Source organism: Toxotes jaculatrix, chromosome 10, assembly GCF_017976425.1.
Source record: "Toxotes jaculatrix isolate fToxJac2 chromosome 10, fToxJac2.pri, whole genome shotgun sequence".
NCBI lineage: Eukaryota > Metazoa > Chordata > Actinopteri > Toxotidae > Toxotes > Toxotes jaculatrix.
The window spans coordinates 18,114,069-18,131,435 of NC_054403.1; the positions used below are offsets into that span (position 1 = coordinate 18,114,069).

The 17,367-nt window shown below is 42.4% G+C and overlaps 1 protein-coding gene across 4 annotated transcripts in view; it reads right to left on the minus strand.

Moving 5' to 3' along the window:
* The window catches only part of dlg3 (discs, large homolog 3 (Drosophila)), a 75,407-nt gene that overhangs the window by 51,216 nt on the left and 6,824 nt on the right, over window positions 1–17,367 (minus strand). For all 4 annotated transcript variants that reach the window (XM_041047534.1, XM_041047536.1, XM_041047538.1 and 1 more), the window contains exons 3-4: window positions 16,151–16,236; window positions 11,479–11,589 (exon numbers count right to left, since the gene is read on the minus strand). In XM_041047534.1, coding sequence (XP_040903468.1) covers window positions 11,479–11,589; window positions 16,151–16,236 — 197 coding nt within the window. The remainder of the gene's footprint in view (window positions 1–11,478; window positions 11,590–16,150; window positions 16,237–17,367) is intronic.

The following is a 17,367-nucleotide window of genomic DNA, read 5'->3' on the forward strand; positions in this document are numbered from 1 at the left end:
ATGCTCTCACATCGCTGACGGGGTCGGACAAGATAATTAAATAATTAGGTCTTTTTTTAAATAGTTTCTTGGGATGTATGATATTTTTCTGAATTGTTCAAATTATGTGCAGAAAACGTGTTTAATTACAGAGTTTTATTCTGAGTTAACTGTTAGTTGGAAAGTCACCTTGTCCTTATTTCCACTCCATTTTAATAAACACACAGCTGATGCTAAGAGTCCTAAATACTGCATAAGAAAGAAAGAGAAAAAAAAACAGAGAAGAAAACATGAAGCCTGGAGTCTTGGACTACTACAAGAAACAGAACCACATCACAGACTCGCACAGGGCCAGAGCTGTCACATCTAACAGCATTGAGTACCACTGCTGCATTAAAGAGGCAAAAAATTCCCAGTAATCTGTGATGAAGAGGCCTACCAACTATCCCATACCTGGGATGTTGTCCTAAGCTGCCAGGCAACAACAGAAGTTATCGTCTTGACACTTCTGGCGAAATAGAAATATGACCAAATGGCACGTCTCACGACTACCCGTGATGTGAAGGTGATCTCCAGCCAAAAATGTGAAGGTAAACACACAACTCTCAACAAAGTGTTGCTGTCATGAGGTCCTTATTTCTTGAGGTCAAGGTATTCTAACCCTACGAGCAGCCTGCCTTTTGTGAGTACTAAGAGTCAGGGAAGATGGAGGAACGCTTGGTACTTTTGAGAAAAATATTACTGGATCATATTGTGGGTCTGGCCATCGTCACGGCTCTAACCCACCTCCTCTATAACATCCACTACGTCTTATGGCTTTTTCCCAGTTCTTAATTTTCCTTTGAATCCAGTAAAATTTAAGTTTATAGGCATTTATCCTGTTATTCAACTGAAATGTTTTCCCTTCCATTCTTACTTTACTCATTCTCATAAGCGCAACCCCATGTTGGGAATCTGCTCTCTCACTCTCTCTCTAGCACAGAGAAGAAATACCAGCCAATCAGAGTTCGGATGTGTAATGTTACGCACAATATACGCAAACTTGCTTCTCTTACTTGACACTTAAAAAACAATCTTGCAATAATTACGTGTCACATTGAACTGAATGTACTGACAGGAACTGCACCTGCAGGTGTAATGAAAATGTCATCCATCTTGGTGTCCTCATTCATGCCACATTTTAAAAGAAAATGCATTGAATTGCTGTGTGTTCTTTCATTCAGATCACATACATCTTGCCTTTTTTTCCTCTTCCTAAGACAAACTCATAGATAAATCTCTCTTGCTTTGATGAGAATATTCCAGGTTTTAGATGGAGCCTTTTCAAGATCACAGTAGGGGATCCAGCTCAAGACATTTGGACATGGAGCACATTTAAATCCCCTCCGATAATACTCTCTGGGTTGCTGTTACAGGAATGGCAAATCAAATCCGACCGAAGAAAATCTCATCAGACAGATGTACAAACCAATGACACCGATAAATCAATGTGACTGTAAAAGGTACACACACTCACACTCACACACTCACACACTCACACACACACACACACACACACACACACACACACACACAGAAACATTTCTGATCAAGGCCTGAAGGCTGTCAAGTTGTAATCACCTATGGGAGTGTTCAACATGGAACGCCCACCGTGCCTGCGCTTTAATTTAAAACACCGCTACCACTACGGAGACCTGTTATAAACAATAGGTCTGGCACAGGATTTTGGACCAAATCTTGATGCTAATAAATAAAGTAAAATCCAATTAATATTTAAAACTAATCACAGCGACAGAGCTGGAGAACACACAAAGACAGATTGGAGCCCGCGGGGGGAAGAGGGAGCTTTCTGACTGAAGCTCCCAGTAGACTGAGGTCTCTACTTTTCTCAGATTTAAATTCAAAAGCTCTTGTTTTAAAGAATGTTCTTATAATCCCAACTGGAATCATCCATAATTAACTTAGCAAGCGCCTGACAAAAGCAGCACAATCGTTTAGTAAATAGATGACAGAAGAAAAAAAAATTAATATGGCATCATTATGTCCTGGAGTGTCTAATGATTTCCTCACACATACATGAAGTGTTCATGGCTACAGGAGCCATTTAAAAATGTCAATGATCCAGCTATAAAAAGCCAGCTCAGATAATTCTGAATGACTGTGCAAGGTTATTGCCTTTCATCGTGCTAGCATCCAAAAACACGAGTTGTTATGAAAGCTATAAGATAATAGATGCGCGTGTTTGGGCGTGTGTGATTACTGCCCTGCTCTCCGGCAGTGCATAGGTAGTGGGGGGAGGGGTAGCGTTCACATTTCCCACCCAAGGATGAGCAACGGTGACTGAGGAGGGAGCTGGGAGGGTGGGGGTAGCGGTGGTGGGTGTGCATCTCCATCCATGCCGCGCTATAGCCTGTTCATATAGAAAGAGGAGCACATACTGGCCGTTTGCATGCCTGTTTTAAGACATGGAGGGGCAGATGCTTGTCCACAGTGTCAGGGCCTCTCCAGCTTTCTCTCCCTGACAGCACCACCAACTGCCTCCTCTTACATAACCCCCTCCCCCTCTCCAGGCCCGCTCCCTGCCTTTATTGGCTTATTTCTCTGTTTTTCAACCTTAGCATTTTCACCCCACTGACTGCTGCCCCTAACCCCCCATCCGCCCCCGCCCCCACACCCCAATCATTCATTGCTGATTCGTTGTCTGTTATTCCAAATCTTTTTATTCCATGTCATGAATGCCAGGTTGGATATTTTCTCTAAGGAGTTTCTGTGTGGTGCACATTCGCATGATACAGCAAAGGAGCAAGTATTCTTCGAAAGGATTTGGATCAAATAGGATTCTGCAGAGTGGTTTATCCATTAATGGTGCTGTTTCGACAACATAAGATCCTCACATGAATCACGATGCAGTCCAAGAACATATTTCATAAAGCAGACACTAATTTCTTTCATTGTAAGTTGAATGTTGAATAAATGTGCCTGAAATGAGAAGTAGAAAAATTAGGTGGTAATACTGATGGAGAATAAAATCTCCATGTAAGCAATAAACGCTTACATAATCACATCTGCTGCTTTCAAATGTGTGAAACATGAAATATGCTTGATTGGATGCAAAAGAAAAACGCTTACAATAGATTTTAACACAACACGAACCAGGAGAAAGTGTCTTTATCTTTTTGCCTCCTCAAAGCTAAAACCTCTCCATGGCTGTAGTAATCTGCTAATATCAGCCAGGTTGCGGCTCATATGTGGGCTCAGCTCAGGGGGATCTCTTCCACTCTGCCACTGAAATTTCAGCCTCCATTTTACCCCTGTGCTTCTCCTCACCTTCCTTCTTCGTGCTGCCTCGTATTTCTTACTCAAAATGCGATCAGACATAAACGGGGGAAAGTACAAACAATGCAGCGGCTTCACTTGCTGCAAATACGAGACTACATGGACACATACTCATGCACAGCAAGAACCATTCCTTGAATCTCATGCTCTCCAAGCTACCCTTCCCCCACCCAAGCTCACTCTCATGCTCACATACATGCACCTTGCTTAATTAAAGACTGCGCTTCTGAAGCTGTTCTGACCTTATATCAACTGTAATTTATAAATACATGTAAATAAATGGAGATAATAGAAACAAAATGGAGCGCATGTTAAGAGGCGGTTTCATTCACACTGTGCGGCATGTATGACAGGCAGTGTTTAGGCACAGATTACTGCTGATTCTCTATTTTTCTGACCACACTGTCATTATATGGTGATTCTGTTGACTGAAATGGCTTGCTAAAACACAGAGGCCATAAATAAGAATGGAACGGGTACTGATTTCATCAGCTCTGCCTCTAGGAGACACAATCCTACAATTAGTTGATATCTGAGAAATCTATGTCTTACATCTAATTTCTAAACTACGTCAGGCTGTAATGTTGGAGTAACTGCCTTAAGAGATAACTTAAAATAACTGCAAACTGCCTCTCAATGCTGCTTCAATGAATGAAAATGCAGCATTTTTTGGCCTCTGGTAACTGCATCAGCGTAAGCCTTTGACGACATACGCTAGGTGTGTTAAATCTATAAGCATTAGTCATCTGCATCAAATCCAAACATGAAGATCATCTCCATGTGTGTGCAGTGAAACTGGATCTTTCCTGTTCTGTTCTCCTCACTCTGCTCCCAACAGAAGAACCACAGTCAACAAATGGGAAACGGAGGGCTTGAGATGAATACTAAATATGAAATCTCTTCCATAAACCGACAGCCTCAGCTGATACATGATCGTCTCCGCTTTACTACAGCTACAGCTCGTCTGATGCCAGATCTCCCCTGCCAGGCCCCACAGTCCCGAGCTACCACAGAGTGAGGACGATGACTTACCTGGTCATACCACTCCCGGTTGGTACAGGTGCACTCGGGCCACCATCCCCCTTGTCCACTGGAGTTGTTGCCGTTTACTTTGGGGCCTCCCTTGGATTGACCCTTTGGGTTGGGGCCTCCAGGACCCCCACTAGACATAATCTTGCCCTTACTTCTCCCCAAAGTGCCCCCTCCTCCTCCCATGCTTCCACCTCCCCCTGAGGCTGGAGGAGGTAAGGTTTGGCCTCCCCCGTACCCAGGTGGGTATCCATAGGGTTCGGCCTGCCAGTCTCCTCCATATGACGGGGCGTCCATCCTACGCAGGGCAGCCATACGGGTCACCTCATAACATTCTGGGCACTTGCAGCAGTGGTGGTGTTTGTGCATGCTGGCTGTGCTGGCTAGGCTGACGCTGAGCTGAGCGGCGTGGCACTCTGTCTCTGCTGCCTCCTCAGATCTCTCACAGCACGCTGCGATCAGCTCACAGAGCGCTAATGCCGACGGAAATAACACTAATCACAGGAATTTCTACAGATTTTCCCTTTTTCGTCAAATCCTGTCACTCTCCGCTTTATTCCTCTCGGACGTAGAAAAAAAAAAGATTGAGAGGGATGGGAAGCAGCAACGGGAAAACAAAATACAAAATGGGCACGTAGTCTTTGTCCTCTTGACGTAGAAGATCAAAGGAAATATTCAAAATATTGTATATGACCACACAATCAGAGACCAGCCCCAATGATAGAAATTTCCTCTTGCTTCTCTTGGTTCACAGTGATACGCATATAAATTCATATATATATATATATATTCTTTTGTTTATATATTATATATATTTACACACACAAATACATATAAAAATATTAATATAAACAGACAAGCACAAATACAGATATGTACAGGGATAAATGTATATATATATATAAATATCTATATGTGTGTGTACAAATATATATATAGATATATAAACAATATATATAAATAAATGATATCCGCAGATGAAAATCTTCTTCTGTTAATTCTTGGTATCTTCCCGTTCTGTCAAAATATCACGCTTTTTTCCTCCTGCGTTGAAAATCGTTGTCTTTCTCTCCCTGTCTCTTTTCTCAGCCTGCAGAGAGGAGCTGAGCACTGGATCGCCTCTCAGCCAGCTTGCCCTAGATGTGGATTATTCAGAGGGATGCGAGCAAGCAAGAGGGAGATGGAGAGTGAGAGAGAGAGAGAGAGCGGGAGGGAGAGAGAGAGCGAGAGAGAGAGAGAGAGAGAGAGAGAGAGAGAGAGAGAGAGAGAGAGAGAGAGAGACAGGAAGGGAGGGGGGAGAGAGATTCGTAGCAGCATCCCTCTAGCACCTCAGCCCTGACAGCCACAGCCAATCAACTGGCAGCGCTGCCATCAGCAGCAGCAGAACCAACAGGACTGAGCGCTTCACTAGCTGCTCTTAAAGGGGCAGCGACACCTAAACCTCACTGCTGCCTGCCTTGGGTGAAAAGGTTCTGCCTCACACATCAAGCCACAATAAAAACATTGTATTTGTCTATTTTCTCATTATTGTAAGAAGAACAGGTCAGGAAGTCACAGTCCACGATCTGTTATTGCTGAACTTTGACCCTGCTCCACTAATTGTGAGTCTAATCCACGAGAGGACAGCGAGCACCCCCTGTCCCTCTGACTGGTCACTGGTCACCTCCACGGTCATCTCTAGTTCAGCTGCAGACTTAATAGCTTTCTTGTGCTAGTGATTGGCAACCTCAGGCTCTGTGTCACAGCACACATCTGTAAATAATCTCACAATGGAAGCAGGTGCAGCAAATGAAAATCCTTTTTGTCCTGGGTATCACTAAACTTGCCTCTCAACAGAGGATGCCTTTGAATCACGCTGCATTACTTTACATCACTCTCTACCCCTCTTCCTTTTTTTAGTACTGGCAAAGCAGCACTGCTGCTGAATTATTTTATTGTTAAGTCCTGCCCATGTGCAGGATGGGGTCAAAATAAGCGCAGCGAGAGAAAACCCAACTGCTGAAGCCTCATTTAAAAACCACAGGGGAAATATTTTATGTTCACAATGATGACATCAACACATGTGTACGAAACCAACAAGATTACACGCTTGGGCTTTCGAGTGGGTGGAGGAAGAGATTGAGAGTGAGAATGTGTGAGGGGGGGGAGAAGGAAGAAGACACTATATGGCTTTCATGTATCTGTGGCAGTTATATTTTCACTAATGCGATAGGACCGCCTGTGAACCATTTTGCATGCTTATGAATTTGTAGGTTGATCACAGCTACATATAAAACATCCTGACGCTGAGGGTGAAGGCTTTCTTTTTCTTTTTTTTTGAGAACTGAGAATGTTATAGTGTCGCCACTAAAGCCCTGCATATATGCATTATTAATGAAATGTGACGGGGAACAGAGCTGGGTGTGTCTGCATGGGGGGAGAGAGTATATTTGTACACAGTCTGCATGATATGGTGCTCATACATGAATTCCAGTGCCTTGGTGCTTAGATTAACATATAAGACAGTCTTTAAATTATATGTATATTAATGTGAATCTGTGCAACCATCCTCTTAAACTGAGCAGGATTTTAGGGCACACTGCACTGTGTTGCAGGCCTACCAGGAGGCACACACAGCAGGCTCAGCCACACTTAATTACATGCAACAGTAACTCACTTCATTACAACGATATTCTTTCACTCCAACCTACAGAGATTTGCCAAGCAGAGAGCAAAAAAAAAAAAAAAAAAAAGGGGAGAAACTTGGCCATCTTCAAACAGAGACTAGAAACCACTGAATGCCTCAAGTTACATTGTAGGATGCAGCCACAAACCCTGCTGAAGCCAATCAGAGCGATGAGGCGGGGCTTCGAGGCAGTGGCTTGAAAGGACGATGTAAGCATATCGATCACAGCACACATGACTGAGCACATGTTGCAACCATCCTTTCCTTGCCTCGCTCTGTCTCTCTTATAAACTGTCCACATCGCATTTACCACTCAGTGCAGTCAGAAGGCTTACAGTGGAAAAAAAAACACACACACACACACACACACACGCACACACACACACACAAAAGAAATCATAATGTGTGCCATACAAAATGAAGGAATGGCAAGTAACACAAAATAAAGGCAGATATGTCACCCATATTATCTGTGTGGGTGGGAATGCACATACACACACGTACATACACAAATTCGTAGGCATATTTAGAACAACTAGGGGAAAGAAACCTCTCCCTTTAAATATTACATAATATAGAATATATTAAAAAATCGGTCTGTCTTTTTAGAGCCAATCAATTGCTGGTTTTCTGTATCAGAAGAGAAGCAGGAAGAGGAATACAGGAAGTTAATATGCATTAATCAAATTACAGTAGAGCTATGACAGGACGTATGCTTTGTTAAGAGTTAACATTTCAATCACAGCAAGCTCATACAGGGGGCATAATGCCGATATTAGTACAATATAGTGTAATCAAATACCAAAAACTCAGCAATAAATACAACCTTTGTGAAGATTATGTAAAATTTTTGTTCAGACTGTGTAGCTCTGGATGGACTCAATTACACAATCATTTTTGAGGTTGTCGTTTGCAGTGTCCTTGTATTAGATCACATGATATTGTCAATTTAATCTGCAGTTTATAACACAATAAAACTGTCACCTCTATAAGATTATTTTTCCATTTGTGATGCAGTGCCAAGTGGAAAAAAGCAATATTCTGTTACTGGCATTTCTTTAGTGGCTAGACATAAATACCAGAGAAGGAAAAAACGTAATACCATTCAAAAAAAAAAAAGAAATCTAGCAGTCTTTTAGTTTGCCTTCAAGACCAAGCCACTCTCAATGAAACGTGAAAAAAAAACCCTTTTTGTCATAAATACTGACGTATTGCCACAAACACTGAAACAATAGTCCACAGCAGGGTATGATTGAAGTGTTAGCTTGTAATTACACTCTGACTCCTACCAAACTTAATAGCTGTTCCTGTCCTGAAGAAAATACAATAACAACAACTTGGTTTTAGTAGACCCAGAAGAATAGCAATCTTGTTGGAAAAAAAACACACATCCATATGTGTGTTATACACATACTGTTCATGCACGAGTGAGTGGCGTTTGTGTGCGCGTGTGCAATCCTTGATAAATACTGTGCCCAATTAAAGAGCTTGCACTGGAAAGATGTGGATCAACAGCATAAGATGATTTATCTTGTGAAATGAAAGCGGTGACCTCTGACCTTCCGTTGACAAATGAAAGAGAAGGCCCTGTGATTTATGGCATAAATGAGGACATTATCCTGTGCTTTTGAACAGAAACGCTTCTCCGCATCCCACCTTGCAGCTCCCCCAGCACTATCAGCCTCAGCATCAGCTTGCACAGCCGTTATTACATAAACCCACCTGGACACTCTGTAACAAACACACACACACACACGCGTGCACACACACACACACACACGCTCTCATAATGAGCATTACAACCCCCAACCACTGCACAGACCATGTATTGAGCTTTTCAGTCATTTCTAGGCATTTCTCAGAGAAGCTATGTGACTACTCCTTCGTCACCTGACCGGATGCATCACCATAAAAGGACAGTCGGCAGTGAGACAGTCTTAAAGAGGCAGCTCCAACTCAACACATACTAGGCTGCTCTACTGTAACCTTAACTAACTGTAAGAGGGGATGAAGAAGCAAGTCTTACAAGTCCCTCTCAGGCATCATTAACATCACAGCAGAATGCACTTCAACAAATATCAGATATTGAAAGGAGTAAATCGTAGAATCTACAAGAATCGTTTCACTTAATGCTGCCACTGCTCAATGAATCATAGCTTTGTGAAGTGGGGGGGGGGGGGGGGGACTACAAGACAGAAAGCCAGTCAGAAAGAGAGAAAGGAAAGATATTCATCAGTTTTGTACTGAAAGACAAAGTAACCTGTCAAGGAGCCACCACAAAGCTCTTCAAGCGATGCAAATGCAGAAAACAAAGGCTGCATGGCTAAGACCTCTGTTAAGAGGCCTCAGTGGCAGAGAACAGCTGCTCCACCACACACACCAAATACAGCACCTCCAAATGATGGAAGAATAGGAGAGACAAGAGCGCACATGGAGGAAAATGGAGGGAAATGAGGGAGACGAGGAGAGTGGGAGATTCTATCAGAGCCGCATGGAACGCTGTTTGACATAGATTTTGTACATGCATATGAAGACAGGAGCAAAAAGAAAGAGAGCTATGGAAAGGGGTGCAAGTAGGAGGTTGAAAGATGAGCTGGAAACTGACAGGAAGGTGACAGCAGTTGGTAAAATATGATGAAGGTGCTGTAGGTCCACGGCGGACGCCATAACTGAGGAGAAACGAAGCTAAGGTGCCCTGTGTGTGGGCAGAAATGCGATGACTAGAGGGGGCATTACTGAAGCATGGTGCTGAACAGAAGGGGGAGTAAAAATAGAGAGAAGAAAATAGAGAGATGCGGAGAAAACAACAGAGTGCTTATGTGCCCATGAGTGCATGGGAATGCAAAATAAACTGTGTAATTACCCATTCACCTTGCCACAGAGAGCAATGCATGTAAAACCACTGTGCTTGCTGAGTGTGCATCATCACGAATGTGCTCATTGTGTGTATGGTGTAAAAACAGAAGCGAGAAACAGAGAGAGAGAGAGAAGGAAAAAACAAAGATGCAAATTAAAAGAGGAATGAAAAAGACAGGATGAAAAACAGAGAAGCGAGGAGAGAGAGATAGATAGAGAGAGAAAGAGAGTCAGAGCAGTCTGTGGGGATGCAGGCGGGGGAGGAATGTGGTTTCCATGGCAACCCGAGGAAGGCTGAGCTCTGGGTGTCCGTTCCAGCTCTGCACTGCACCGGCCCTCGCCTCTCAGCCGCCTTGCTCTCCCTCTCTCTCTCCAGCCTCCCCCACTATATCTTTCCTTCTACACCCCCTCCTTCTCTCCCTTTCACTCCCACCCTCCAGATCCCTGCGCCTCCTCAGCTCCCTCACCTTCCTCCTTCATGTGATAGAAGGAGTCACACACACACACAGCCAGCTCCATATTATACACACCAGAGTCAACCTGTACTGTTACCATATTCTTATGAAACATTATCATACAAGCACATTGAATCTATGAGCTTACAGCCGGCATCTCCCTCTCTTTTACCCTGTCCAAGCCCCCAGATCCTCAAGCCTCCACCCCCTCCACCCACTGCACTAGTTCTGGGCTCAGCTGAAAAGCCAACGCCTGCGGCCACTGTGCTGCCATGTGCCACTGGCCGTGTTGCAATGGGGAAGGCATGTGAACACAAGGGCCTCTAACAATACTGAGGACCATGGCTAACCTATGAGACATGCTTCTATCATAAAGTATGAGGACTGTGCGTGTTGCTCATGTACGCAGCAGGCTGACCACAACCCTTAAAGAAATTGTTTTGGGAATTTTGCTTCTCTGGTTTCTTGCCAACAGTTAGATGAGAATATCAATACCACTCTCATGTCTCTAATGTAAAGCTAGAACAGGCAGGCAGATAGCTTAGCTTAGCATAAAGACTGGAAACAGGGGAACACAGATAGCCAGAGGTGACAAAACTAGACTACCAGCACCTGGGTGTCCTTGACGTGGCAAAAAGCATAAACTAATACTCTAGTTTTACAGCTGTAGGTGAAGAGAGTGATGCCAACATATTTATAAATTGGCTATGTCACATACTTACAGTCAAAGTATAAATAAAAACCTAAATACTATTAATTACTCTGATCCGTATGAGCATAATGGACATAAATTATCATTGCAGGTGCTGAAACGCCAAAGAGAAAATTAGTTTATTTTATTTTATTTTTAGCACGAAGTATTAGCACCACAATAATCAACACAGACTTTTAGGAGTCCTGGTTGAGGCAAAACTGATCAAACAAAACCCTGGAAAATAATTCCCGGACTTCTTTATGATTTAGCGGTCGTATCTCAACATTAACATAATGTTGTAAAGGTCAGTACCAAATGATTTCATGATGCTAGAGCACTATCCATGGAGAGTGCCTAATTATCATCACATAGTCAGGATTATTAGTATCTGCTTCTCTTTCTGATGCTTCAACAGTCCCTGGGGAGACGGTTGTGTAAACTCCTTTTTACTTTGCTTTACTCACCTTTGGCATGTCGACATGGGAGCGTGTCACCAAGCCAGAAACTCGCTCCACTTTGTGAGGGCTCTTCCTGCTGGTCACTCGCACTCGAGACACACCCTCCTCCTCTTGGTCCTGCAGGACACAGACAGATCAATTTTCAGACCGGGATGAAGAAAATCAGATTTAACAAAAGAAAATTAAAAAAAAACCCTGTCCAGCAATGACCAGGACACACCTGTGGAAAAGAAAGATGACAACTATCGCCAACATCTCTGAAGAAATAGCTTGACATTTTGGGAAATATGTTCATTCAGTTTCTAGCTTTCTATTTTTTATGTGGTTAGCAAACAGAATATTTTTTCTCCCAGGTGGTTATAAGAATCTTTAAGGATTCTGGAAATACCTTCTGAGCAGTGATAAGTGCTAAGCAATAAGTGTAAAATCAGCTGCTTAGCTCTGAAACTCAAATGTAATGGCACTGCAAGAGGGTTAGTTTAGCTTAGCATAAAGACTGGAATCAGAAGGAAACAGCTAGCCTGGCTCTGTCTAAAGGAATAAAAACCCACCTACCAGCGCCTCTCGAGCTCAGTAATTAGCATGTTGTATCTTGTTTGTTTAAAATGTACAAAAAAGGCTGAAGAGAGTCAGGCTAGCTGCCTTTATGCTAAGCTAACCCACTGCTATCTCTAGCTTCATATTTAGAGCACAGAAGCGAGAGCCGCATCAATCTTCTCATCCGTACGCAAGAAAGGGAAAAAAAAACGTGTATCCCAAAATACCAAACTATTAAAGTGTTGTTAACACAGAATACAGAGTAGCTGGATCAAAAAATAAAAAAAAATAAAAGAGCACAGCTACAGAAATTGGACTAGGCTGAAAACAGAAGACCTTTGCGAAATCAAAAATATTTGAGTGACAGTTTGATTTGCGCCACTGGAGCTCGGCCATTAATCACAACACGGTGGTGTTTATTGTGGAAACAGTCACCTGTGATGACAGAGCAGCAGAGAACTGGACTGAATACTTTGCTCCTTCTCATATTTTAGTCTAACATGACAAATGAAACTCAGCAGGTACGACACGGTGGCACACACGTAACTGAAATCAAAATGACTAAAGTCAGACGTATTGAGTTTCACGACAAGAGAGTAGTGACTGAAGCCTTTTACTGACTCAGAACGTGAACATGCAGAGTCTACAGTGCCTGAAATTCAGTAAGATCATTCCCACAGATTAGACCACACAGAGCCTTAACTGACAGCAGAGGGCAGCCTTTAGAGCAGACTGTCACTGGTGCAAAGTTGCCAAAAGTGTAACTGCAAAACAGGCCCAGTTATTTTCCAGACAAGCGGTGCCTTCTCTCTCAGCTGATACTTTCAAATTAAAATGAAAGCTGCCCCTTGTGCTCAAGCTGAAAAGACAATTGTTTCTATAGAATTTGCACACACACCCAAAAGTGAAGGCTGCTGTACCTGGCAACAAACAGGATGAGTTGGAAGGCTAAATAAATAAATACATTAAAAAAAAAAAAATCAAACTTTAACGTTACATTCATGTCATGTTTGCAATATTGTCAACAACTTTCTTTAGTTTTGCACTGGTGTAGATCAGATATACTGCATAATTTCAGAGATGCTAAACAAGTTTCTCTTTGACGCCTCCATTCCCACATGGCAGCACTGACAGGCAGGTCAACTGGCACTGCCTGAGCTACAGAGCTGCACCAACCCCCCCTTTGCTGGCTCGGTCTAATAGTGACAGCTAAGAGTATGCCCTTTGCACTATGCACACACACACACACACACTTAATCTCACACAAACAAAAATGTGCAGACATATTTGAAATGAGTCCATCAATTAATCATTTCAAGTCACACAATGTTTAAAATGTATGTCTCAGTTCCTTGCTGGCCATTACTCAGAGTTATTACACAACAGAATCAAGAATACGACACCAAAATGTTCTTGCATTCAAAACACAAGTTACTTTTTTCTAATTATAAATTCATTAAATCAACTAAAAGCTTCCTGTCTTCTTTCCTTTCTTTTCCAAAGAAGCCATTCTCCACTCTCACCTGCTACTCTGCACCAAATCTGGGAATTTGCAGACTCATTTAGTTTCTCTCCCATCCTCCACTCAGGTGACAGCACGGCTAGAATACTGATGAGCACCTCGCTGGGTGTCCATTAAGCAGCTCTCTCTCTCTCTCTCTCCCTCTCAAACTTCCCACTATGACTGCTGCATCCTTCCATCACCTTCTCTCACTCTCTAGGACTGTGCCTGGGCCCCACAGGCAGCTGGGATCCACAGAGGAGAGGATGGGGGAAGGATCAGGAGACATGATGCACCGAATTAGAAGCCAGACAGGGTGGATCACAGAATGCACTGAGAGGAGCTTTGGATGGCAGAATAAAGTTCAAACTACAGTCATAGTTTGTGGTTTAGTGCCTCTACTGCGGGAGTGACAGATTATGAACACACCCGATTGCATGCAGTCGTTGATCGACTCCCTCGGAGGTGACTTTTGTGGTTGCCAGGGGGTACGATGAAAGATTGTGGAGCAGCTCAGCTAAATAACGATTAGATTAAAAATAAATACATTCCTCAGTATGTCCTTTAAACAATGTTATAAATGCATGAGGTTCCTTCTTGTTTAATATAATGTCAGCTCTTACACTCAGGTTTTTTTGCTTGTGGACAAGCACTCATAAACTGGACAACACAGTCTTCTCCACTAAAGCATCCATTTAATACAGTCTAGTAAATGACAAGTTTATTGCGGCTCCCCTGTTCAGCTGACCGCACATAATCCACTTCAGACTTAGCACATGAAATTCAAAAATGTATTGCTATTAAGTGATTGACTGGACGGAGGGCCTGTTAAGCATGAAGGAATAATGTTGGATTAAAGTTTTTTTATCTTGTGAGGATTGAATTGTGTCATTTCAGTATCACCTTTATATTATAAGACTAAAAACCACTGGAACACAGCACGGTACATGACTTAAAAACATGCATTATACAGACTATGCATCCACAAGTGCACATATACAAAAATGAATTTATTGGGTATGTATAAAATCAAGTCTAGATCTCATCAACCAAACACACAGGGTGGCTCAGTCATATCCACACCTAGTGGAGACAGCTCCGCAGATCATCATGAATATTGCATTCATACTTGGTGAAGATGGACTGATTAAACCAGTGGGTAAAAGTCATGGTTTATCGGGGATCTCCATCAAAACAAGGGAGTAGTGGCAGTGCCCTCTCTAACCCAAAGCTAAGTAGAAGAAAACGTTCATAACATTCAATGGGCTGACTCATATTTGGGTTGTTCTGGCTCCACCACAAAGAGAACCACCTGGGGTGTCTTGGTGGCCCCCTGGGTCTCAGACATGTACCATATAACCATGGGGGACTGGGGCCAGGGACCAGGGAACGTCTTTTTTTCTCCCCATGTTTTCTACTGCAAATTTTAAAATAAAGACCAAACGCAGAAAATTCATCTTTAAACAAAAACGAAAAAGGACCACTTCTGCTCCACCCCAGCCCCACATTGTGATACGGGAGATTTGCCCTGCCAGGTACCGTTAGCTTCTTCTGCAGTCCATTTTACAGCCTTTATCAGCATCAGGATGTCTCTACATACATTTTGGTTCACTTGAGACCTTTTGTGACATATTAAAACAGAGAAAGGCTTTAAATTCTCAATCCCATTTCCGTGGTGCTACACTCTATTTGAAGGGAACTGCAAATATTATAGCAGGACTGCGTCACTCCAATTGTAAAAATTATATTTTCAAATGTGCTAAAATTGAAATCATGCTTTTGTTCGCAGATTCAGTATGAATTTGTGTCCCATGCACCACATGTAGACTATGGTTGAATTACTGTGAGTGCAGACAAATAACCAGAAACACACACACACACACACACACCACACACACAAACACACTAATGGGCTATAGGAGTCAACCAAAGATCAATTTCATTAACATTTCAGCACAGCCGAAAGAAAGTCATGAGGCAACATTAAATCGCACAGGCAATATGAAGTGAGGGGTTCCTACCCATCCCAAGACTATTAGGAGATGAGTGACATGAACCTATGAAAAAATGTTCCTGTTTAACAGCAGTGTCTGGATTTATTGACTTTTCACTTACTGTAACGTGGTTAGAGAGGTCTGTGACGCTCCTCAGTAAAAATCTGAATAAGGTTTAAATCCACACAAAAAGCAGCTTTCCTCCCTCCAGTTCAGTTGTTGTTTTCTGTGTCCTACACTAAAAATATTCTAAATAACCATGTGACTGCAAACACTTGTTATAATGAAAAGACTGGCTGACTTCACAAGAGCAGCCCACTGATGAGCAAATGGTAATCAGCACTCTTTTGACTGTGTCTAATTTCCTCTTCTCCTTCTACCCATGTGTCCCTGCCTCCAACTTTTTTCCTCTGCCTGACACTCACTCACCAGGTTGAAGTCATAGCCGCCATGACTCATGATAACATTTTAACCGTGTAGGAGTGTGAGGGACACAGGTAGTGACACCATGTGTTGGCTGCTGTGTAACCTTTTGTGCAGCCCGGAGGTGAAGCACGGCACACAACAGCGCGTGAGACACACCAGACACATTATAAACATGTAGTATATTTTCTCTATAATATATAATGTAAAGCAGGAAAATTACCTCCCACGCATCCTGCCTGCTGTCTTCTTTCACAACCGTTTGCTCTGTGTGCTGTTGCAAGGTCACCTCGTAACACTCTTGAATATCTGTGAGAAAAAAAAAGAACAATAATTAGCTTTTTTTTCATTACTTGGATCATCACAAACATAAGTTGTTAGGTTTTTTTGTTTACTGTGTTATCTTTATTTCTTGTTCATAACTTCTCAGTCCTCTAAAGTGTACTGCTTTAGCTGTGTTCTAGAAACCACTAATCAATCATGGGCACATTGGGAGATGTCTGTTTTCCTCAGTGGTGCGGCGGGTGAAAACATGGGGGCGGGAGTCGTCTCTTTACATGGACGTTATGTCTCCACATTTGCAAGTGCTCTTCTTCTCTTGTTGCTGAACTATATGACTCAGGTACTGACTGAGCAATTCATCTAGTCAGTGTCTTAGAGGCCCACATTACAATATTTCATACTACCTGAACAGCATGCACCAAAACATGTCTTTACTTTTTGATTCTTTTGGTTCAACATCATCATAGATCTGTTACACTGTAGGTCATTATCTTTCTCTTTCCATTGAAGCTCCATTTTAGGGTGAGAGGGTACACAAACTCCTACACATGTTGAATAAATGTAGACACTGCCCCCTAGTTGAATAGTGGGAAATTCATACCCAGTTACATGCTTTGATTTGAGTGCTGTAGAAATGGAAGCTGGTTTTATGAGAGCATTCCTTGAAAGTTCTCAAGAAGGACAAAGTCTGATGATGCTTCAATCTCAATGTGACTGTGTAAGCAGTAGAAAGGAATGTGACTTTCATATACATGTTAAATAACAAGCCACAAGGTTCTAAGGGGAAAGATGTATTTTAAAAATATATAAATATATATTTTTAAAAAATCAAAAAAACAAGACTCTATAAGCATGTTAGCAGCTCTGTGGGGCTGTCATTAAAACATGCTCACATGCTCACAAAGACAAAGCTAACATGCTTGACATTTATTTGGCAGGCGTAATGTTTACCAAGGTCACCATCTTGGTTTCGGGTGTTATTAAGCTTACAATTAATGATGAGCAGTAAACACAAAGCTGACAAACACAAACCTTCATGACAACACCTCCATTAATTGTTAAAATATTTCAGACTTGACTAAAGTGGCCCACTAACTGATGACATGGCAAATAACTCCACAAACAGTATCCACTCCTGAAGACTCCTTTGAAGGTTTT